Source organism: Thamnophis sirtalis, unplaced genomic scaffold, assembly GCF_051295495.1.
Source record: "Thamnophis sirtalis isolate CommonGarterSnake01/CBP01778 unplaced genomic scaffold, rThaSir2_p1.2 scaffold_10, whole genome shotgun sequence".
Lineage (NCBI taxonomy): Eukaryota > Metazoa > Chordata > Lepidosauria > Squamata > Natricidae > Thamnophis > Thamnophis sirtalis.
In genome coordinates, this window is record NW_028261390.1 from 11,435,144 (window position 1) to 11,459,700 (window position 24,557).

The 24,557-nt window shown below is 41.1% G+C and overlaps 1 protein-coding gene across 7 annotated transcripts in view; it reads right to left on the minus strand.

The window, feature by feature from the left end:
- MAPK10 (mitogen-activated protein kinase 10) overlaps nt 1-24,557 on the minus strand; it is a 257,681-nt gene that overhangs the window by 119,140 nt on the left and 113,984 nt on the right. For 6 of the 7 annotated variants that reach the window (XM_087724063.1, XM_087724067.1, XM_087724062.1 and 3 more), the window contains exon 3: nt 20,146-20,217. In XM_087724063.1, coding sequence (XP_087580189.1) covers nt 20,146-20,211 — 66 coding nt within the window. In that variant the 5' untranslated portion in view covers nt 20,212-20,217. Of the gene's footprint in view, nt 1-20,118; nt 20,218-24,557 lie in introns of all 7 variants that reach the window. The other variant, XM_087724066.1, reaches the window with a different exon arrangement.

Here is a 24,557-nt window from a genome sequence, read left to right on the forward strand (position 1 = left end):
AAAACTTTCAAAATTGTGTAATAGATGTCATAGGCTCACCAATAATTATTTATGGAAGCATGCTTGAAAAATAACATGTACGTGTGACTTAATGTGATCATCTAGTTCAGGGGTATCAAACTCAATTTCATTGAGGGCTGCATCAGGATTGTGTTTGAACTCATGAGGACTGGGGGGTGGTGGCCATGGTGGCTAGCTCGACGTCACTCATGTCATGGGCGCCTGTGGTGGCCCAATTGCTCTGCGAGTGAAAACAGGCGCATGCGCTTCATTTTCTGCTGCAACTCTCTGCCAGCGAAAATGGAGCTTGTGAGGGCTATGCTCCATTTTAGCTGGCCGAGGCACCACGGGCTGGTCCTTTGCTGATTCCAGGGTGGCCTTGCGGGCCACCCAGTGGACCGGATCTGGCCCACAGGCCTTGAGTTTGACACCCCTGATCTAGTTGAAACCTTAGTTTGCCAAGGGGCATACCTACCAATTACTGGTTCCACCACAAAACCGTGCTCGACTAAACCGCGTCACTGACGTCATCAACAGGGCGACAACAGCGCGGGGACAGAAGCACACTATAAACCCTAAACCTAAAATTAACCCCTAAACCTAACCCTAACCCCCCTAAACCTAATCCTAAACCTAAATCTAACCCTTAACCTAACCCTAACCCTAAACCTAAACCTAACCCTTAACCTAACCCTAAACCTAATCCTAACCCTTAACCTAACCCTAAACCTAACCCTAAACCTTAACCTAACCCTAAACCTTAACCTAACCCTAAAGCTAACCCTAAACCTAACCCTAAACCTAACCCTTACCTTAAGTTGAATCGGCTTGCTTTCAAAGCGCTATTTAAAGCGCCCTTCTTTCTGTTGTCGCGACGCGGTTTAATCGGGCGCGGCTTAGTCGAGCGCGGTTTTGACGGGTCACACCAATTACTTTCATCGCATGTGGCATGGTAATTTTTTCAGACATGATCTTTCTCTCAGTTCAAGCTAGATGTTATTCAGGACAGCTAATCTTAAGACTTTTATGGCTCTTGTTCTATTTTTGCCTGCCAAAAAGTTTTTGCACACCAATCAATTAAGTCTGCTTATTTCAGCTCTCTTTTTCCCCTCCTGCCAAATGGGTTAAGGTTAGATTTAGGGCTATTGATCACGGGAGACAGTTACAGCTGTGAATTTATGTACTCCCTTCTTAATCACAACAAAGACATTGCTCCAGTGAATAATGGACGTCAGATTTTAACACGAGTGGTGGCAAAAAAAGAAGGACAGGAGCAGAGTTTCATATTATATTTCTATTACATTTCCAGGATTAAATCCTAGTGCAAATTCAAAATGTGCCCCAAAATAAATAAAACCCCAAGGCACTGAAATCCACAATACATTATTATTTATATTTCCCTAATATCAGTACGTTCCTATGTTATAATAAAAATGAGATTTGAGGTTGATTTGTGTTCATGCGCTTGTACTTTATTTCATAAACTAGCTGATAACCTGGCGTTGCCTGGGTATTTATTTATCCTAATCCTGTATTAGACAGGAAAAGCCCTGATTCTGTTGAAAATGTCCAGACCAAAAGTAATTTCTAATGTTGGATTTTCCCCCTTACCAGAGGGAGCCCCCTTGTGGAGTACTGTGAAGCCATTATCATGGCAACTCTACTGTGCTGTACAGTAGAAGCTATTTTATGACAGTACGGTAGAAGCCACTTTTAGGCACAACAGGCTGTATCTTAACCGAACACCCCCCCCAGGGGTGTTAGGGGTGTCTTACCCCCAAAGTATTTGTTTCCAGAGAGTATGTCATCTATGTACCAAGTTTGGTTGAAATTGCTTGAGGCGTTCCAGAGTTATGCTGGAACACATACACATACACATACACATACACATACACATACACATACACACACACACACACACACTCATTTTATATAGATAGATAGATAAACATGTTATTTCCAACACATTAAAAATTATACACTGCCTGACAAGAATAATAGAATAGTATCACAAATAATCTGTGTAGAACAGGAAGACTGGAAATAAAAACTAACAAAATGACAACAGCTTAGGGAGGAAAACATTAAATAACATTTAAATAATGAAGAAATGATCTAAGAATAGACACCAGGCAAAGTGTTCTCCTGGGGCAGCGCCCATTTAACCCAGGAAACAGAAAGCAAAGACATTTGTGTCCAGGCAGACACAGATACAAACTGATAGTAAAGAACATCTGATAGGGTCTTACTATAAGTCATGCTTATTTTTAAAAATGAGCACACACATTCTGAATTGTTTTTTGGAAATTTGCAGAGTTTGGAGCAGGGGCAAGGAAACAACTGTGGGGAATAGTGTATCTTAGAACCAGTTTGGTGTAAGGTTTAATGTACCCGGCTAGAAAACTAGAGACCATGAGTTCAAGTCCTGCCTTAGCCATGAAAGCCAGCTGGATAACTTTGGGCCACTCTCTCTCAGCCCATGCCACCTCACAGGGTTATGCTTGTGGGGGGAAACAGGAGGAGGAAACTGTATTGGATATGTTTGCCCCTTGAATTATTTGTAAAAATAATAAAGATGGGAAATGAATGAATCAATGATCATCTTTGAAATAAGCCAGGATTAGGAAAGTACACGTAATAGGAATATCTACGCTCCTAAACTTTGGTTGAAGACATAACTAATAAAAGATTTAATTACTGCAATTAATACATCCTACTTTACACGTATGAGACATGTTATTTTTATAGCCTTTTCCAGTAAGAAAGTCATTTTCACAAGAAAATAGAAAGTGGAAATGAAAATTATAGCTACCTTCTAAAAAAGGTTAATTGTATTTGCGTCTTAAACTATTAAATTTGGTTTGATCATCACTTTTCACGTAGACATATATCGTACATTAACTTCCTTTATACTAACCAAAGGAGTATCCTTTATTTATTTATTTTTAAAGAAAGCACTGCAAAATTATTTGCTGTGCACAGCTTTATCGAAATCAGAATCAGCTTGAATGAAAACAGTTGAGCTGTTTCTTTCAAGCCCCCGTTTGCTTGGAGTTCAAAAAGAAGTTGAGTAAAAAATTGGCTGTCTGCTTCTGATTGTGGTGAACCAGTCAGAAATGGATGGTGACCACAAAGAAAGCACATTGGTGGAAAGGACAAGGCATTGCGAACACAGCAGCCACGCGCAGAAGTCCTAACCCTTATCTTCATCCTCATTAATTGTCCATGACAGGTTGCCTCCAATTGAAGAGAGAAATTTAATACTAGGATTCCCAGCATTAGGAGCTAGGAGCTGTGGTGGCGCAGTGGTTAGAATGCAGGGTTGCAGGTTAACACTGCATTCCACTGCCAGGGGTTCGATTCCCACCAGCTCAAGGTTGACTCAGCCTTCCACCCTTCCGAGGTCAGTAAAATGAGGACCCAGATTGTTGGGGGGTGATAGGCGGACTCTGTAAGCCGCTTAGAGGGAGCTGTAAAGCACTGTGAAGCAGCAGAGGTGGGTTCCTACCGGTTCGGCCCGGTTCAGCCGAATAGGTAGTAACTCGGCCAAACACATGACTGTACTGGTTCTATCCTGAGTGCCGCCATCTTTATTTTCTGTTCTGCACATGCGCACAACAATCTTCATTGAAAAAATATAATCCCCCCCCCTTCTTTTAATAGTGTGAGCATGCACAACCTTTTAAACTGCAAATGTGCTCGTGTGCAGAGCGCGCGTCCGGCGTGCACGCAAGCGAAGCGAGCAAAGTTTTTCAGGCACCGAACCAGTAATAATGCCAGCAGGAACCCACCCCTGGTGAAGCAGTATATAAGTCTAAGTACTGTTGCTATTGTGAGTTCGATCCTAGGTAGAGGCAGATATTTCTCTTTCTGGGCACAATGAGAATATATCTGCTGAACAAAACTCTGCATTGGTGACAGGAAGGACATCCAGCCAGTAAACAGCTCCTTTCAGTTCCCAGGGTCGTTCAAAGAGGATGATTATTAGAGTAAGCATCAATTTTAAAAGATTGTATGCAAATTCAGGGGTGTGACATAGAGTAGAAGTGTATAACCTGTGGCCAGGCTGAGTGTTGTTTCCTAGTATTTACAACTTTTTGAATCCTTCAAAAATTATAGCAAAATTGTAATTTTGATGTGACCCAAAGAGATGATAATTAAACATATTAAATAGTAAACATGAACAACTTTTAATTTAACTACAGTTAAATTTAAACAGCTGTTGTTATTTTTAAAGTTGTCCACTTCTTCCCCCTTTTCTTTGCTTTGGTAAAAGGTAAAGATTTCCCTGTCAGTTTTGTGTCCGACTCTTAGGCAGAATGCTTATCTTCTTTTCTTGGCCGGGTAAGCCAGTGTGGTCCCAAGAAAATTTCTAGTCATGTGGTCAGCATGACTACACGCCAAAGGCACATGGAATGCAGGCACATGGATGTTTGATCGGGAGGGCTGCAATGGCTCAGCGGTGAAAGACACTGAGCTTGTCATCTGAAAGCCCGAGTTCAAGACCCGAGCTCCACGCAACAGGGTGAGATCCTGTTACTTGGGGTGAGTAACGAGAGAGATTCAGTTGCTGCTACTGCCGGTTCATTCAGGGACGCGCTGCATACGCACACATGCACACTACTAAAAAAATGCTTCTGTGCACAGAAGCAAAAAAACAAGATGACGGCCCATCGAGAGAACCGGTTTGGGGGCATGGCAGACCGAGTTACTACCTACTCGGCCGAACTGGTCCAAACCAGTAGGAACCCATCTCTGATGGAATGCTGTTACCTTCCCACCTATTAATAGGTAGAAGTGCTACCTATTAATCTACTTGCATTTGCATGCTTTCAAACTGCGAGGTGGACAGGAGCTGGAGCAAGTAACGGGATCTCACCCTGTTGCGCGGAGCTCGGGTCTTGAACCCAGGCTTTCAGATGACAAGCTCAGTGTCTTTAACCACTGAGCCCTCCCGGTCAAGCATCCCTAGATACATGCACTTATTCAGCACAAAGAAGTAAAAAGAAAGAACCAGCTTCCCGTGCACAAGAAAAACTGATTAAATATCAGGTGGGAAAGAATGTATTTTCATTGCTAACACACTGCCATGTGCACATTTCAAGTAATTCTCCTAGGAAGGAGTCCGGAGAAATGCTTTCTGGCAATAATTATTTGTATGTTACTATCAAGAGAATTAAAGTGGTTATCACCATCGATGCATGGATATCTCTAGGCAGCTGCCCCAGTCCCATCAAGGGCTACTACCAGGGGTTTGCCTGGATCTGTACAATTTAATAATCGTATTTTTGGCTCAACCCTCCAAGCTTCAGAGCTATCTGGAAGTGTACACTATTTTAATGTTAAGTCTCCTGTCTTAACGTCCCTCTCTAAGAAGTTTAAATGCAGGATGGACACAGCTACCCAGCACTGCTTATCTTCCCAGATAAAGGAAAGGGTCCATGTTAGGATATCGAATTTTGTAGCCAGAACGGTAAAGTGTACAATAGGTCAGGACACAAAGCTGTAGTTGATTGGAGGGTGCTGGTTCGTGCATGAGCCAATCTACACTATGGTTATCTATGGAGATTCCCAGTCATCCAGGTCAGTGTTTCTCAACCTTGGCAACTTGAAGATGTCTGGACTTCAACTCCCAGAATTCCCCAGCCAGCATTCGCTGGCTGGGGAATTCTGGGAGTTGAAGTCCAGACATCTTCAAGTTGCCAAGGTTGAGAAACACTGATCCAGGTCATGGTTGTCCCAAAGGTGCTTTTTCAACAGGCAACTGGACTTTCTGGTTTTTCTTTGAAGGCCTTTCGCTTCTCATATAAGAAGCTTCTTCAGCTCTGAGCAAAATACACTATGATTAGTTGCTGTAGTATACGAGGTGGGGGGGGGGAGTTTCTCTTTTTCCCGTCTTTTGTCTTCTGTGTGTTCTGTAAACTGTTTAATTTACCTCATGATGTTCTTGTATTCGTGACTATCTTGTGTTTTTTTTTTTCTTTTTGGATGATGACAATAAAGATTGCAACTTTTGTGTTAGTGTCTCTGGCTTCATCTGGACGGCTGCTACGCAATTCCCTGACAGTCCACCTACGCCCAATTTGTCCAACCCCTTTTCCAATCGATCCCAACCCTTATTATGATATTTATGGACAAAAAGAGAACACTTATGCATGCAGTATCACAGGCTTTCCCCTGGATTCTTTTAGCGCACAATGGCTCCAACTATTCAATCATCTGCACATTGATGTCATCAGCAATCTATCAGTATTTTATCAATATACATTAGCTGTTGTGGCCCAGCAGGAGCCGTTGGAGCTGCAAACAGACTCCGATAGCAAGGGGCCCTATGAGTCGGCTCTGGAAGATGTGGAGGACCCTGGACAGGGTTCCGACTCCGAGCAGGGACCAGAGAGGCTGGTTGGCCACCAGGAGGCGCCTGAGGCATGGAGCAGCGGTGAAGGCCAAAGGGAGTGTGCCCATGACGTCAGGTCTTGGAGCCGTGGGGAGGAGATAAGGGAGACGCCAGACAAAGGCGGGCAGATAAACGCCGAGAGCAACTGCGCAGCTACAGAAGATAATTGGACCCAGGTGGTTGTAATTAGGCTCCTCCCAAGAGAGTATATAAGGAGAGACTTTGGTAGGAGGCTGTTTGCAGGATTCAACTATTTATACCAATGCTGGAGAAGCTCTCGGGAGTATTTCTTATCTTGGAAGTCTGGAAGTCTGGATTGCTGCCCAGGTCTTGTCAGTGTGTTAATTTACTATGAATAAATTGTCTAGCAGTAATCTTGTCTTGCCTTGCCTCGGCGTACGGAGGGGGGGAGGTCAGAACAATTAGCTATGGATGATTGTAAAAAAAATTAAGCAAAATGGTTATTGTACAACTTTTATGAGGTGGTGCTCATTTTACAGCTACAATTTGGACTCGCAACTCAGTCATTAAACAAAGCAGTTTCTGAGTGAAACATCTTATCTTAACTGTGCTTTAGATTTTAAACAGGACAACCCACACTAACCAATAGCAGTTGGCAAGCACACAATTGAGGGAGAGATGCTGTGATGGTTATAAAAGGGGGCATTGTAATTGTAATTGTAATTGAATAAATTTATATGCCGCCCAATCCCGTAGGATTCCGGGATTGGTCACAAAATTACATTTTCCTCACTGTCCTAACTGCAAACGATTGCTAAATGAGGCAGTTGTAAAATAAGTAGCTATTATTAGACGACAGCTTGTAAAAGTAGTAAAATGAATACCTATATTTGACTACCTATATTTGTATGTATATGTGTGAATATATGTCTTGTACCTTCTGGATGGGTTATAGCTTTCTTTTTTCCCCATCTTCTACAATTTCATACATTCTTTTTCCTTTTTCCTGTATCTTGTCTTATATGTACACTGAGAGCTTAGGCACCAAAGACAAATTCCTTGTGTGTCCAATCACACTTAGCCAATAAAGACTTCTATTCTATTCTATTCTATTCTATTCTATTCTGCTCTGTTCTGTTTATTGTATTTTAATGATACAAATAATACGTAATAATAATTAGAGTTTAGAGTTTAGAGTTTTATTTCATTTGTATGCCGCCCTTTTCCCTGAAGGGACTCAGGGCGGCTCACAATTCAAGCAAGGGAAGGGGGATACAGACCGTTGACAACAACACAAAACAAAACATAATTAAAAAGCGCAACAATCATACCATTCAAGATAGGGGCAATGATTCTTTAGCCCCAGGCCTGTTGGAACAGCCAGGTTTTAAGGGCTATGCGGAAGGCCTGGAGGGTGGTGAGGGTGCGAATCTCCACAGGGAGTTCGTTCCAGAGGGTCGGAGCAGCAACAGAGAAGGCTCTCCTCCGGGTAGTCGCCAGTCGACACTGGCCGGCGGATGGAATTCGGAGGAGGCCTAGTCTGTGCGATCTAATCGGTCTGGTGGAGGTAATTGGCAGCAGGCGGTCTCTCAAGTTCTGAACCAATTCTTTGACCAGACACCTGGGTTTGCCTTACTAGATGTTCATGCTTCAGCACACATTCTCAAGATTTTGGCCTTGCTTTCTGAGGTAAATCTAAATAATTTTTTAAAAAAACCTCCAAATAATAAAACAAGCACCAAAGACAACATATGGAAACTGCTGTCATTAAGCCAGGAAGGGAGGGGCAGGGAGAGAGAACGAAGAATTCTATGCTTCGAGGGAAAATCTGAGGTGCAGCGTGTTAATCTGTTCCTGGATAATTGCCAAAAATGGCTTCCTCCTAATTACCTTCCACTTTTAAGTGTATTTATTTTTTACAAGCTGCCCAGCATGGAGCACGCATTGAAAAGCCAGAGATGTGCATTTGTGGAATGGGGATGTAGGATAGGGGGATGATCTATAAACATCGCCAGAAGGAGATGTTGATATGAACAAATTTGCAGAATAAACTGAATAGCATAATTTAGTTGCCTGTGGGCTTTCTTACATCGTCTTTGGTGAAGACCTCAAAGCATTGCGTGTTGGGAGAAGCTGCAGTCGCATGTTGGCGAATACCCAGAAGGCACACTCAAGTCTTTAGTTGCAGGTGCTAGGAGTAAGCTTGCCATCTGTCTACTATGCATTATGGGATGGGTTGTTTTTTTTTGGAAGCTTCAATCATAGCAACAAGAAGGGCTTCTGAGTATTATCACCTCACAAACGAAATTGGAAAATACACCAGAAAGTTGCACAAACAAGAGGAGCCACATGCCACTTTGACAAGAGTAAATTAAACAAAATATTTTTTTTTAATATAGCATCGCCCATATCGCCAATGAGCTGGTACTGTTTCTGTCCAGAAGAATCAGAAGGTTGGAAAGATTTAAAAACCAAACCTATCTAACAAGCAATATTGGTTCAACAGTAGTTCTGGGTCAATTCTATTACATAAAGACTTATTCTCAAAATATTGGCCAATGATGGGCGAAGGAGAGCATGTTAGTCCAGTCGGTTAACTCCCAAAGGGTCAATTTAACAATAAAGGCCATAAAGGTAAAGGTTCCTCTCATACATATGTGCTAGTTGTTCCCAGCTCTAGGGGGCGGTGCTCATCTCCATTTCAAAGCCAAAGAGCCAGTGCTGTCCAAAGACGTTTCTGTGGTCATGTAGCTGGCCTGACTAAACGCTGAAGGCGCATCGAGCACTGTTACCTTCCCACCAAAGGTGGTTCCTATTTTTCTACTTGCATTTTTACATGCTTTCGAACTGCTCAGATGGCAGAAGCTGGGACAAGTAATGGGAGCTCACTCCGTTATGCGGCGCTAGGGATTCGAAACACCGAACTGCCGACCTTTCTGATCCACAAGCTCAGCCCCTGAGCCACCACGTCCCATAAAGGTCATAGACAAGGCTAAATTTTATCCAGTCGGTTGGGTCATGGGAATTTAGCATTTGGCATATCTAGCCCTCCAAGAAGATGAGTGGGAGAGAAAGGATGACAGAAAAAACAAACCACTCTTAACTCAGAATTTCCTAGCAAGGCCTGGTAGCACCAAGCACATTTTGCAAGCATTGTCTGACTGCAGGAAATCAGCCATGGCTCCTGTGTTGTGAGTGTATGGGATGTATGGCTATGAGAAGATCGTTTTATGGCTATTGATGTCACTTTGGGCCTTCAACCATCCATGATCAGATAACATCCTTCAAAGTGGTGAAGAAGTAGGTAGAATGAATAGTGTGCAGCTACCACAAAAGCCAATACAGTCCTAGACTGCATTAACAGAGAGATAGAATCAAGATCATGTGAAGTGTTGATACCACTTGGTAAGGCCATACATTTTGCAAGCATTGTCGGACTGTAGGAAATGCGTCATAGCTCCTGTCACCTACTGGATCATTGGGTTTGAAGGGATGCTGGATATGGGGATTTTTCCTCCTTTAACTCTAGACAGTGGACAGTGTTGCTATCCTGAACAATTATGGCTCCCGGACTCATAAATCATGCTTGAAGAACACATAGCAGCTGTAGATAAGACAAGTTGCACAAATGTGGTGTGCCGATTGCCTTCATTCCTGGTCTGGGAGGCTCTGCTCAAGTCACTCATGCCTTAGTCCAATGTTTCTCAACCATAGCAAGTTTCAAATGTGTGGACTTCAACTCCTGGGAGTTTCCGGCTGGGGAATTCTGGGAGTTGAAGTCCATACATCTGAAAGTTGCTGAGGTTGAGAAACAGTCCCTTAGTCACTCCCCAATTGGATTGCTGCAATGCACTGTATGTGAAGGTACTTGGAAGCATCAGCTAATCCAGAATGTAACAGTGCACCTTTTTTTGGAGCACAAAGTTTATTTGAGTTACATCATTGTTACAAATTCATACTTTAACCCAGCAGGCTTCTGGGTGCAATTCAATGTTCTGGTTATCATTTTATAGCCCTTTATGATAAGGGGGTCAAACATTTCTACATGTCTCAGCAAATCTGACAAAGGGATCTTGCTTCAGGTCTCATCTATAAAAGGCGAGACTTAATTTTCATCATTTTTTAAAATACATTTTTTGTTATTTACAGTTATCTGTGTAAGATAGGCAACCGTATACTTTTGTTAAAATATTATTGTACAATTGTATCACAGCGGCCAGTTGTTTCGCCGGATTTGGCATTGGTTACTAGTCGGGCCCCACCCAGGGGCCTAGGACGTCGTAACGTATTTTCGTAATATGCGTGCAGATCCAAGCAGTGCGGCTTTTTGCATTTGACTGATGGTGATTTTGTCAATTTTTAACTGTTTTAAATGTAATTCCAGTGCTTTTGGAATAGCACCCAGTGTGCCAATTACCACTGGAATTACCACTGCTGGTTTGTGCCATAGTCGTTGAATTTCGATTTTTAAGTCCTGGTATCTTGCTATTTTTTCATGTTCCTTCTCGGCGACCCTGCTATCACCTGGTATTGCGATGTCTATGATTGTGACCTTATTTTTCTCAACCAGTGTGATGTCTGGTGTATTATGCGCCAGTATTTTGTCGGTTTGTATACGGAAATCCCACAAGATCTTGACCATCTGATTTTCTGTGACTTTTTCAGGCTGATGTTCCCACCAGTTTGTTGCTGTTTTAATATTGTTATTATTATTATTATTATTATTATTATTATTATTATTATTATTATTATTATTATTTATTTGTCTTGTATGCCGCCCACTCCCGGAGGACTCCGGACGGCTCACAAAAGACAAGGGAAAGGGGGAAACAAGACAAAGACAAAGACAAATAAATTAGACAAATAAATTAGTTCCCCAACGTATTTATGGTATTTTTAGTCAGGATTACTGGCAAGATTTGACCAGGTGAGTGTCTGACTGGATTACACTAATTATATTATGGGAACAGAGCAGAGGTGGGTTCCTAATAGTTCGTTCGAACCTGTAGTAATTTGGTGGCCTGGATCACTGGAACCCGCAGCGACCCATGCCTACCACGCCCCCAAACCGGTTCTCCTACAGGGCCGCCATCTTGCTTTTGGGTTCTGCGCATGCGCAGAACAATTTTCAGTGGATTTTTTTAAAATATATTTTTAAGGTTTTGCGCATGCGCAGATATTTTTATTTGCACATGCGCATGCAAAATTTTGGGGGCACTGAACCGGCAGCAGTGTCAGCACCTGTGGAACAGAATTTAAACCCAGGTCATTTGACAGATAGTTATTTTTCAAATGAATCAGAAAAAAAGAGAGATTGTTGGGTAAACGCAGGAGTCGCTGGCCTTAATCTAGTTCAATATTCTGTTGTAAGGCACAACTAGTAACTCATTATTAGCCTTTCTCTTCCAACACAACTAAATATAACACACATAACTAAATATAATATAATGTGAGAGAAAAAAGGATGTACTATTCTAGATGTGTTAGTTCCAAACATTCAGGTTAACTGAGAGTAAAAGCAAAAACACTGGACTCATCAGTTTTTCTGGGTTTCAGCAAAATTGCATGCTGTGTTTTTGGTAATTATATGAACCATGCTGGTCAATTTTATTTTATTATGGCTTAACTAATTATCATGTAGTGCTCAGTTAGCAAGAAGTATTTTATCATACGTTGGTTTCAGGTTAACTATTTATAGTGATAATAATTTCACTGGCATCGACAGTCCTGAATTGAATAGCATACCGCTTGCTAATATCTTCGGGCGGAAGGACATCTTGAATTCTTGGTTCTCTTTGTGATTCCTAAGAAACTATAGTTGAAGCTTTCTGCTTGAATAGATGCATCAGTTTTGACTTATCATATGTGTGTGTGTGTGTGTGTGTGTGTGTGCGCGCGCGCACGCACGCAGGCGTGTGTGCATGTGTGCGTGCACTCTGGAACGCCTTGAGCAATTTCAACCAAACTTGGTACACAAATGACTTACCCTCTGGAGAAAAATATTGTGGAGGTAAGATACCCCTAACAACCTTTGTGGGGGGGTGTTCTGTTAAGATACAGCCTGTTGTGCCTTAAAATGACTTCTACTGTACTGCCGTAACTCTGGAACGCCTCAAGCAATTTCAATCAAACTTGGTACACAGATGACTTACTCTCTGGAGTAAAATACTGTGGGGGGTAAGACACCCCTAACACCCCTCGGGGTGTGTGTTCTGTTAAGATACCGCCTGTTGTGCCGTACTACCGAACTGAATTCTACCGCACAACGCAGAGGAGTTGCCATGGTAATGGCTTCACCATACTCCACAAGGGGGCTTCCTCTGGTAAGGGGGAAATCCAACATTAGAAATTACGTTTGGTCTGGACATTTCCCCCCTATAAATAAATACTTGGCAACGCCAGGTTATCAACTAGTTAAAAATATTGCGCAGATAGATCATTGCCATTATAACCAAATGTATGTTACAACTTCAAGCAAGACCCAAACTGAGTGATTTTGAGAGGGGAAATGGAAATTCTTTTAATTATTAACTACATGAAGCATAGTTCTAGAGGCTGACCCATTTCTTTTAACTATTTACCATTTTGGTATCAAAGAATTGGCGGGTGATAAATTGATATAGTGTCGGCATGGCTGTTACTTGGGGAAATATTTAGAATGAGAATCTCTTGAGTTCTTATATTAATAGGACATTTCAGATAATGAGCCTTAACTTTTATATATTTTTATTTTCATATTCCTTTCCTGGCTATAAAGGCATTTGAATGTTTTGTAATTTATGATTTTTACTGTTTACAATTATTTTAATATTCGCACAAACCTTGCAATCTACTCACAAAACTGTACTTGGGGCTGTTTTAAATATGGAAACTCGGTAAGGAATTTGGAGTGGAGGATGTTGGCAAAGTCAAGTTCACAACTGGGGAAAATTACTCTCAGTAAGTGAATCCAGCAAATTTGAGTTCAATAGGTTTAGAATAAGAAAAGTTGAATGTCTGGGCATGAGAAGATCATTTCATGGCCACTGATGTCACTTTGGGCATTCAATCATCCTTATGATTGTAGAACATCCGTCAAAGTAGTGAAGAAGTAAGTAGAACAAATAGTGTGCTGCAGCTCTCACAAAAGTGTTGATACCACTTTATAATGCCTTGCTAAGGCCACACTTGGAATACTGCATCCAATTTTGGTCACCATGATGTAAAAAAAAATGTTGAGACTCTAGAAAGAGTGTAGAGAAGAGCAACAAAGACGATTGGGGACCGAAGGCTAAAATATATGAAGGACAGTGGCAGGAATTAAGTATGTCTAGTTTAATGAAAAGGACTAGGAGTAACATGATAGCAGTGTTTCAATATTTGAGGGACATGCACAAAGAAGAGGGGGAGGTCAACCTATTCTCCAAAGTACCTGAGGGCAAGACGAGAATCAGTGGATGGAAAATCAAGGAGAAATCCAACCTAGAACTAAAGAGGAATTCCCTGACAATTGGAACAATTAATCAGTGAAATGACTTGCCTCCAGTAGTTGCAGGGGGCTCCAATCTGAAAGTTTTTAAGAAGAGATTGGACAACCATTTGTCTGAAATGGGTTTCTTGTCTGAGCAGCTGGTTGGATGAAAAGATCTCCAAGGTCCCTTCCAACTCTGCTGTTCTGAAAATGACTTACAAACTACATCTCTTGAGAATCTTGATTTATTTTTCTTTCCAGCAATGTAGGTTAGGAATATTTCATTTCATTTCATTTGTGGCCCTTGCTTCCTCACGTTTATCAGAAGATAAACAAATTATAAGGAGCAATGTTCTCTGGTAGGTGCATTCTTTAACATACAGCAAGTTTCAAGTTTAATCCTTGACGGTACAAGAAGAAGGATAAAGTAGTAGACAAATATGTGTCTGGCTGAAGAATCTGAACCCCACTACAAGTCACAGAATACAACAGTTGGCCAAGCTAAACACCTGATTTCATATAATTGCACATTATCTTTCCACTTATCTTCCACTTATAGAGCGAGGTGGCGCAGTGGTTAAAATGCAGCACTGCAGGCTACTTCAGCTGACTGCAGTTCTGCAGTTCGGCTGTTCAAATCTCACCGGCTCAGGGTTGACTCAGCCTTCCATCCTTCCGAGGTGGGTAAAATGAGGACCCAGATTGTTGGGGGCAATATGCTGACTCTGTAAACCGCTTAGAGAGGTCTGAAAGCCCTATGAAGCGGTATATAAGTCTAACTGCTATTGCTATTGCTATTGCTTATTGGGCAAGGGTGATGGCAAGACACTGAAATCCTGCGCAAACAGAAAAGTTTGCTAAAGCAGATGGGGAGCATTCTATTATTTTTTATTATTATTATTTATTTATTTTTATTTTATTTTATTTGGTTTATTTGTATGCCGCCCTTCTCCAGGAGGGACTCAGGGCGGCAAACAACTCAGGGGGGAGAGGGAACATAAACAACAGTACACATAATTCTCTTTATCAGATGCGTAAGTGTTTCTGTTTGTTTCCCAAATTATACTTCCACATATTAAATTTAAATATTGACTAAATTCTGGTTTGAAACAAGCATTAAGGGAAAAATAGTAGAAGCAAAGGGTGAGGGGATATCCAGATGGTGAAATATACAGAACAATATTTCTAAACATGAAAAATGTGTTATTAGTACACTAACAGAGCAATTGTTAACTGACAGTCTTTGGATACAACAATTTTATCCGACCCTTGGTGGTACTATGAGATTTTAATCAAAATGCTGTATTGTAAAAAAGAAAAAAAATGGCTTGAAGCAACTCTTTGAAAGAGACATTTCTAAAATCAAGTTAGGGTTATGCTTTTAAAACATGCATTCTTAGCCTAAGACTTTTCCAAAATTCACTGATATTTATATTCAATTACACTTCAGGCAACTGTTATTTTTAGACAGCAGATGTTGAAAATCGACATTATGAAGTTTGGGAGTGAATTCAAACCTTATAACCACAATTCTCTGGCAATGGGCTCTATCATTTCAAAGCCAATAAGAGGGTGATGATGGAACGGATTAAAAAGAATGTGAAATGACCCAAAAGCATCCTGGCAATTTAATGCATTTTATGTGCAACGTTATGTGAAATTGTTTCATCTTAACAGGATATGAATACAATAACAAGACCTAACTTCTTTTTCCAGTTAATTAGAGGGGAGAAAAACACTGAAGTAATGACAGCTTTTATTCGGATGCTTTTATGCATTTGAATTTAAGAGAATATACTGTCAAGAAAATTTAATCCCATTACTATTAGTAATCCCCTTGCTAAACAATGTCACACTCTTAATTTATTTGATTGGGTTTCAAATAGATTCCTACAGTTTAACTTACTGTATATACTCAAGTATAAGCCTAGTTTTTCAGCCCACTTTTTGAGCTGAAAAAAGCCGCCTCGGCTTATACTCGAGTCAGTGAAAAATTTGCCCGAAATGGAGAAAAAGGGGCGGGGCCATGCCGCTGGGTGACGCTCCTCACGTTCTAATGTAATGCAGGGCTATCTTACGATTCCCCTTCCTCCCCCTCCTGCCGCTCTGCAACGATGTCCCACCTCCTCCTTGTTATGGCAAGCAGCCACATAGCGATGTCCCACCTCCTCTGGTACAGTGATCCAATGATAGGAATCACTGTGCCGTGTGTCATAGGAGGCGGGACATCATCATCACAGCGGGACATCAGCATCATGAGGTGAGTGAAGTATTTCATTGAATACACCGGTATTGTGTGATAATAATTTGTTATGCAGAGCAAATTTTTACAATGGCTACTATATATTTAATGGGCACAGGCAGGCTGTATATGTTATTCAATGGGCAATGGCATTATTGGTATCTATTTTTATTTTTGAAATTTATCGGTAGCTGCTGCATTTCCCACCCTAGGCTTATACTCGAGTCAATAACTTTTCCAGTTTTTTATGGTAAAATTAGGTGCCTCGGCTTATATTCGGGTCGGCCTATACTCGAGTATATACGGTATTGGATGTTCTTTCTCAAGGAAAACCAACAGCAGAAGAAACTGAATTAGCCCCGCTTCAATGGTTGCTCCAAAGTAGAGGCTGGCCAGGAAATTATTGTAGGCTAATCATGGTAGAGTTCTTTGTGCCAACTGGAGGAGAGCCTTCTCGGTGGTAGCCCCGACCCAATGGAACGATCTCCCCGTGGAGCTTCGTACCCTCACCACCCTCCAGTCCTTCCGCACAGCCCTTAGAATCTGGCTATCCCGTCAGGCCTGGGGCTAAAGATTGTTACCCGCCCGAATGGTATGAATGTTGCGTTTTTAATCATGTACTGTCTTATATGTAAAAGTCTGTCCCTCCCTTCCCTTTTGATTGTGAGCCGCCCTGAGTCCCCCCAGGGAAAAGGGCGGCATATAAATAAACTATCTATCTATCTATCTATCTATCTATCTATCTATCTATCTATCTATCTATCTATCTATCTATCTATCTATCTAACTCGGCTTGGGTGAAAGTTATACCTGGAGTACTAATTTGGAAACTCCCCTTATTTAAAAGCTAAATTGAACTTAAATTATTTGGGATTGCCACATTATGTGCTATTTAAAATAAATTCTAACATAAAGTATATTTATAATTTATATTATTGTATAGAGTTTGAAGATTAAATGTTGATTCGGAGTGCATGGAGTGCTCATGTAGCAAATGTCATAAGCTTTTTAAAGCAGCTGTATCTTTTCGCAGTATCTAGTGGCTGTCCTCTACAGTTATAACATGATCGCAGGAAAATAAATGTTTGCTTTTAAGTCAGTGTTTCTCAGCCTTACCACTTTAAGGTGGGTGGATGTCAATTCCTATTCTGGCTGGGGAATTCTGGGAGTTGAAGTCCATCCATTTAAAAATGTTTAAGATTGAGAAACACTGGATAAAACAGCGGTGGGAATTCAACCGTTGTAACAACTGGTTTGCTGAGCACACGCTTTGCGTTTGAAAACAGCTCTAAAACATACCTTCTACTGCAGCCCCAGTGAGTAAAACAGCTGAGGTGCGGCAATTCACTCTGCCGCGGCTATCAGCTGGGCTTCAACCAAAGAAAATATAGGATAGACTAGCGCAGCGGCAGGGGGTGGGGCCAACTGATCCCCGAAACTACCGGTTCACCAGAACCGGTCTGAACCAACTGAATCCCACCCCTCATTACCATATTTTTTTTGAAGTATAAGACACACCGGAGTATAAGATGCAACAAAATTTTGAAGGGGCAAATTTAAAAAAAAGCTTTTGCACTCTGCAGGCCTCCCAAAAACGGGCCTTTTTTTTTTAAAGGGGGCATGTATAGCCTTTAGGAGGCTTGTAGAGTGCTCCGGGGGTGGTAATGGTGGGGCAAAATTGAGCAAAAAACAGCCCATTTTATTGCTCATTTCTGCCCTTCCCAGCCCCCAGAAGCACTCTGGAAGCCTCCTAAAGGCTCTGCACGGCCATTTTTCATTTATACTTTATTTGTATGCCGCCCTTTTCCCTGGCGGAGGAGGCTACATTCAGTGTATAAGATGCACCTAGATTTTCACCCTCTTTTTTGAGGGAAAAAGGTGCATCTTATACTCCAAAAAAATATGGTAAGTAATTGCAGACTGGTCTTTTATAGATAACTACACAACCACTGAGTCTAATCATGAGGGAACATAAGAGACACAATTCTAAAAACTTCATGGGACAGAAAGATTTACCCTATGTCAAAGAAAGTGATTCTTGAATTACCCCTGCCAGCAGTCAATTATAAGTTCAAGAAAATCTTAAACAAGCCAAAAATCAGAACACTTTGAACAGAAATGGGACCATATTTTTCGCTCAATCAAAGTGTTCAACATTCCGCCTACAGCATTTGGTATCACTTGCAAATTCATTTCAAAAAATGGATACAATTAGGTCATTTGCTTTTTGACTGGGAGAAATAGCAATTTTAGAATTTTACTTCAGTGCCATCATATAGATGATACAAGATATTTCACAAGGTAGCTGTGGTTCAGAACAAGGCCTGGGGTTTCCTGTACTTTTATTATCAATTTTCTTGCATTTCTGGTGTTTGAAGTAGGGAAGAATATGTGGTGGCATGGGGCAGTTGGCAAGGAAAGAGATCTCAGAAAAATTGAAGATATCAGCATCTCTATTCCATTTCCTGGAAGAGGTCACTAGCAATGGAGCCAGAAATAAAACTGCCAATAAAATAAAACAGTCTCATAAAGAATAAGAATATTTTTCTCCTTCTTTGAACTGTATGGCTTTCTTCACTTTTTTATCTTCCTTCTTTCTCTAACTGTTCGCTATATTTGTTTATGTTTATCTTTTATTTAATTTTTTTCAATATTTCTTAAATCTTACAGGTAAAGGTTCCCCTCACACATATGTGCTAGTCATTTCCGACTCTAAGGGGCGGTGCTCATCTCCATTTCAAAGCCAAAGAACCAGCGCTGTCTGAAGACGTATCTGTGGTCATCTGGCCAGCATGACGAAGCGCCGAAGGCACACGGAACGCTGTTACTTTTCCACCAAAGGTGGTTCCTATTTTTCTACTTGCATTTTTACATCCTTTTGAACTGCTAGGCTGGCAGAAGCTGGGACAAGTACATTCTGCTAAATCCTACCCTGTTACCCCGAAAATAAGACAATCCCGGATTATAAACCCACTAGGGTTTTTGAGTGCATGTGCTAAAATAAGCCCTTCCCCAAAAATAAGCACTCCCAAAAATATTTAAGCCAGGGGGGGAGGGGGAGAAACATGCCCATGCACCAACTAACACCCTTACCTAATGGCCACTCCCGCCACCCTAGTCACCGTGCCCCTTCTGTCATGTTAATGGCTGCCGCAAAAAGAGCAGCAAGCCCAGCGATGCGCAACACAGCAGCAGCCATGAGGTGACCACACTTGCCGCCTCCTGCACCTCAAAAATAACAAGACCTTTAAAGGTATGAAATACAAGGAAAAATAATGAACATAAGTATATTTTCTGAAAAAAATAATACTAATGTTAACTGAATATATATTGTAGAATGAAAATGAGGTTTTTAATTATATTAGATGAAAAGTTTGAGATGGTAAATATTATTCGAGGATGTGGATGTTAAAACACTTGTAACCAAACGACATGTTGCATGTGATGATGGTTTCTTTTTCTTTTTGTGTGTTTTTTTCTTTTTAATTTTATTTTATTGTTGTGTCTATCTATTAAATATATAACAGAGAGATATGGGTTGTGTGTGGGGGGGGGAAACATAGTTGGGATGGATTGCCACAGGTAGGGGAATAAGAAACGATACTAAATTATAATCTATTAAATGAAACAATGAATGTATAAGAATGATAAATGTTAAAAGACCTGTAACCAAACGACATACTGTATGTGATGATGGGCTTTGTGTTTTTTTGTTGTTGTTGTTCTTTTCTTTTTTCTTTTTTGCTTTTCTTTTTCTATTGTTGTGTGTATATGTTGTCTATGTAACAAAAATAAAAAAAATATTTTATATTAAAAAAAATAACAAGACCTCCCCCAAAATAAGGCCAAGTGCTTATTTCAGGGGTCAAAAGAAAATAAGACCCTGTCTTATTTTTGGGAAAACACGGTATGCCCCATTCACTTCCAAGTTTAGCACCATAAATTCCAGCCAAGATAACTAAGGATAGGATGAAGCAGTTTGAGGTGGTTGTTACAGACTTCTAGTCACATGTATGATTGATATGAAATACTGATCACAAAATATGTAAGTACAAGTATATACTGTACCTTGTTTTACCTGTAAGGAACACACACCTGACAAAAGGCAATCTTCACATCCAGAGTAGGCTCACTGCAGTAATGTAAGAAATGGCGGCTCATAAATATCTGAAATTCAAAGAACAATGGCATAAATATTTCTCATCCAAATGGGACTAAGTTATAATGCTGTTTCAGTCTAGTTAATATCTATGACATGGGTTCAATAGTAAAGAAAACTCAAAGTTAGCTTTTTAAGAAACCATTATTAAGGTTTGTTTAAGACCAAACTTTTGTTTTCCTATAGGAAAAATATTTTCAGTATCAATGAGAATATTTGCAAGAAAATAAAATGATAGATAGATAGATAGATGATAGATAGGTGATAGATATATAGATAGATAGATAGATAGATAGATAGATAGATAGATAGATAGATAGATAGATAGATAGATAGATAGATAGATAGGCAGGCAGGCAGGCAGGCAGGCAGGCAGGCAGGCAGGCAGGCAGGCAGGCAGGCAGGCAGAAAGACAGGCAGAAAGACAGGCAGAAAGACAGGCAGAAAGACAGGCAGAAAGACAGGCAGAAAGAGTTTATTGTCACTGAATGCTGAACTAATCGGCATACATTAAAATTAAATTTCGTTGCATACAGCTCTCAAAGGGTCATCACCTCCAATATACACTACATAAACATGACAAGATAGATAGATAGATAGATAGATAGATGATAGATAGATAGATAGATAGATAGATAGATAGATAGATGATAGATAGATAGATAGATAGATAGAAAAATAAATAACAGCATAATAGAGCTGGGAGGGATCTTGAAGGTCTTCTAGTCCAACCCCCTACTGAAACAGGAAACCCTACATCATTTCAGACAAATTGTTGCCTAATTTCTTCTTTAAAATCTCCAGTGATGAAGGCAAGCAATTCCACGGATGAATTCTTCCCCCTGTCGGGAAACTTCTCCTTAGTTCTAAGACTGCTTCTCTCCTTGATTAATTTCCATCCGTGCTTCTTGTCCTGCCTTCAGATGCAACCAACCACCGAGCTCCGAGAGCACCAAGAGCACAAGTAGCCAGTTCTGGCAATCTGACTATTCATAATTTAGTGAGCAAGACTGACAGCATAATTGCTTAGATGGCAATGACCAGCAAAGGGAGGATTCAAGGCCTCCAAAGGGAACGAGAAACAACGAAGAGCCAGAGTAGAAGTTAAAATTGGCTTGTAGGTTGGACTTAGAAAGAGTTGTTTCATGTTGGATATCGGTTTTCAACATACATTCCTTGCAGTGCATAAAACGATAAGATACAGCTGTTTGAAACATGTGGAGCATTTCCCAGACTTGCCCTTGGATGGTTACTACTGCTTAGCATGATTCTTTCATTACAAGATTGGCTGAGGGGATGACTATCTTGGTAGGAGTATGTGCATAATCTGTAACGCTACTGAGGGAGCCATGTCTCTGTTGGCACCCGCGGATGACAATTTTGCTAGAGATCACTCTCCCACATTATTTGCACAGCCACACTAGCTAGTTCAGTCACAAATCTTTCTCTGTGCAATGTTCACGTGTGTCCCTTAGTTGTTTGAAATATTACTGGGGTTCTTTCTGCTCTAAAGTATATCAAACATCACTGATACCTTCATGCAAAAAATAAAAATAAAAAAGCACAGCAGCACGCCCAGCTCCAAGTACTAATACAATAAAAATTCAGCAATATTACTACATTTCCATGTTTGAATTAAATATAAAAGGGAACAAAGCATTATGCTTAAAATGAGCCCTGGTAGATTCTTCTACAAACCAACAAAAATCAACAGACAGGAAAAGGTTCTGAACAGACAGGAGCTATGTCAGTGTAGCATTCATGAACTGAAATAGGGCTTAGTAACAAGGTCAGCCAATGGGAACCGAAACAGTTTGGAGCCTGGGCATGGCTCAGCTCTGTAGCTCTAAGTCTGTGCTGAGCTCTAAATTAGTCTGCTGCTCTGAACTGAAACTGAAACTGTTATCTCCTCTACCGGTGTTTGCTTGCATTTACTACCATGTTGGAAAATCTGCTTTGGGTATTGTACTATGCCTTATGCTTTATTATGTATATAAAGAAATTATTGAATCCTGCTAATCAGTTACCCATGTGTGTTTTCTGGATGTGATTGCTGCTGCAAACTCTGACAAGCTGTAGTTCAATAGTAGAGTACTAATTTCCATGAAGTAGATACCAAGTTCTACCCATTTGCATTTATATATAAAATAAGGATGGATAGATAATAACCATCAAGATATATAATGGGGGAAAAAACCTTTGCTACAAGTAGTCCTTGAGGTAGGACCATTTGTTCAGCAACCAAAGTTACGATGTGCTGAATGAGGAGGACTTACAACTGATCAGCAAAATTGCAGCTGTTACAGCAGGGGTGTCAAGCTCCATTTCACTGAGGGCCACATCAGGGCTGTGGTTGACTTTGGGGGTCGTGTGGCCGTGACTGTGTAGGTGGGTGTGGCTGATTGGGTGGGCATGGCCAGCTTGACGCCATTCCCCAAACTGCGGGCATGTTTCCTCTTCACACTGGGTAGACAGGGCGAAGCCATGCTGGCCCAATTTCCTCTTTGTGTTGGGTAGACTGGACCAAAGAGACGTGGGCCGACCCCTTACATTTTCCAGGAAGGTCCCACCAGCAAGATCTGACCACATCACAGTCCAGATCTGGCCCTTGAGCCTTGCGTCTGACACCTGTGTTATAACAGTCGGCATATAAGTCTAAATGCTATTCCCACAGTCATGTAATCGTGTCAGGATTTTACATGGCTCACAATCACAGCATTAAAGCAAGCAGCGGTTCTTTGATCACCAATGGGAAAGCCAGCAGGGAATGTTGCAAGTCACTCCCATAAATCTTTCCTCCTGAGCCATGCCAGGGCGTACGAGGTTTGAAGAATCTCACACTCATTAGCACCCATCATCTGTCCATGGCCCCTGCCGGCCTACCTGTAGCCCCTGCTGCTACCCATGTTCAATAGTGCCCACCAGTGTTGGGTTCCTCTCCCTGTTGCTACCAGTATGCTGCGCACAGGGCCAGAAGTCCTGGTTGTGCATGCGCACTGCGTACTCAACCGCGCACCTATAACACCCAGCAGCTTGTCGGAGGCTGTGCAGGTGCCACATGCTGTACATGCATGCACAATTGGCCGGTTGCTTTAAAAACAAATATGGAACGCGGGCAGACGGGTGGGTCAAACCAGCCACCGTACTGGTACAGTGGCCGCTGCTCCTGGTTACTACCGGTACAGCCATACTGGGCAGTGCCAGCCAGAACCCACCACTGGTGCCCACCTGCATTTCTTGCCAGCCAGCCAGTTTACCTAGGAATCTGGTCAACCTCGTGAACTCTGAAGCTCCCTCTTTTCGCTACATCTCCAAGATGGACAGTGATTAATATTTATACATATTTATGTGTTAGTGTGCAGTTATATATACATGTATATTTATAGCATATCTATATGTATGTTATGTATGTGTACACTTTTGAGAGCAGGTAACAGATTTTCATTTTTAATGTGTGACCACAGAAAAAAGTGACAATAAAGGTTATCTTATATGATATGATATGATATTCTCTCTTAAGGACCCACACCGTCTCTGAGTTATGATAGCAACCCGGACTGCCGAGATTGCCATTGCTAAGGGATGAGGTCCATGATCTATACAAACCAGCCAGACTTTTTTTTTTCAATTTTCAAAGTTTCTGATTATACAGCAGCATTGTCTATACTGCTTATAAACTACAATGCAGAATTTGAAATGTCCGGCCTCTCCTGAGCCTAAAATTCTATTTCACAGTTCTCCTAGTAGACATTCAACCACCCATTCCTTATGCCACTGAATCAGGAAGCGGGTAGGGAGCAAAACCCTCTCACCATGAGCTCAGCCTAAAGTGCCTCGTGCATTCAATTTTTAATGCATGAGGTACAACCTTATTTCCAAAAAATCAAGCACACAATCTTTCTACTGCTGTATTGTGATAGCTCAGCTTGCTGTCTCATCGTTGAGTGACTCACTACAGAAGCTTTCTGTTCTTCAGATAGTTTGATTAGGCTTTGCCCCCCCCCCTCCTGTCTTTCTTTCTCCGTTGTTTTAAAAAGCTTTTAATATTAATCAAAATTGCGGTGATTTCTAGAACCTCAGAAGCGATATATAAGTCTAAGTGCAATTGCTACTGCTAATACTTGGCTGGGATCATTTGAGAATTCTAGGATCCTGGTTAGTCAACAATATGTATATCTTGGAAGAAGATAATGGCAAATCATATTCATAAATGCTACCAGGAAAATGCAAGGTTGTAGTCCATGAAAACTAAGCTCAACTTAAAGGCATCTTTCCTTTTTAATCCCATGTTTATATTTCAGATGATTCTATATATATATAGCCAAGGTGGCGCAGTGGTTAAATGCAG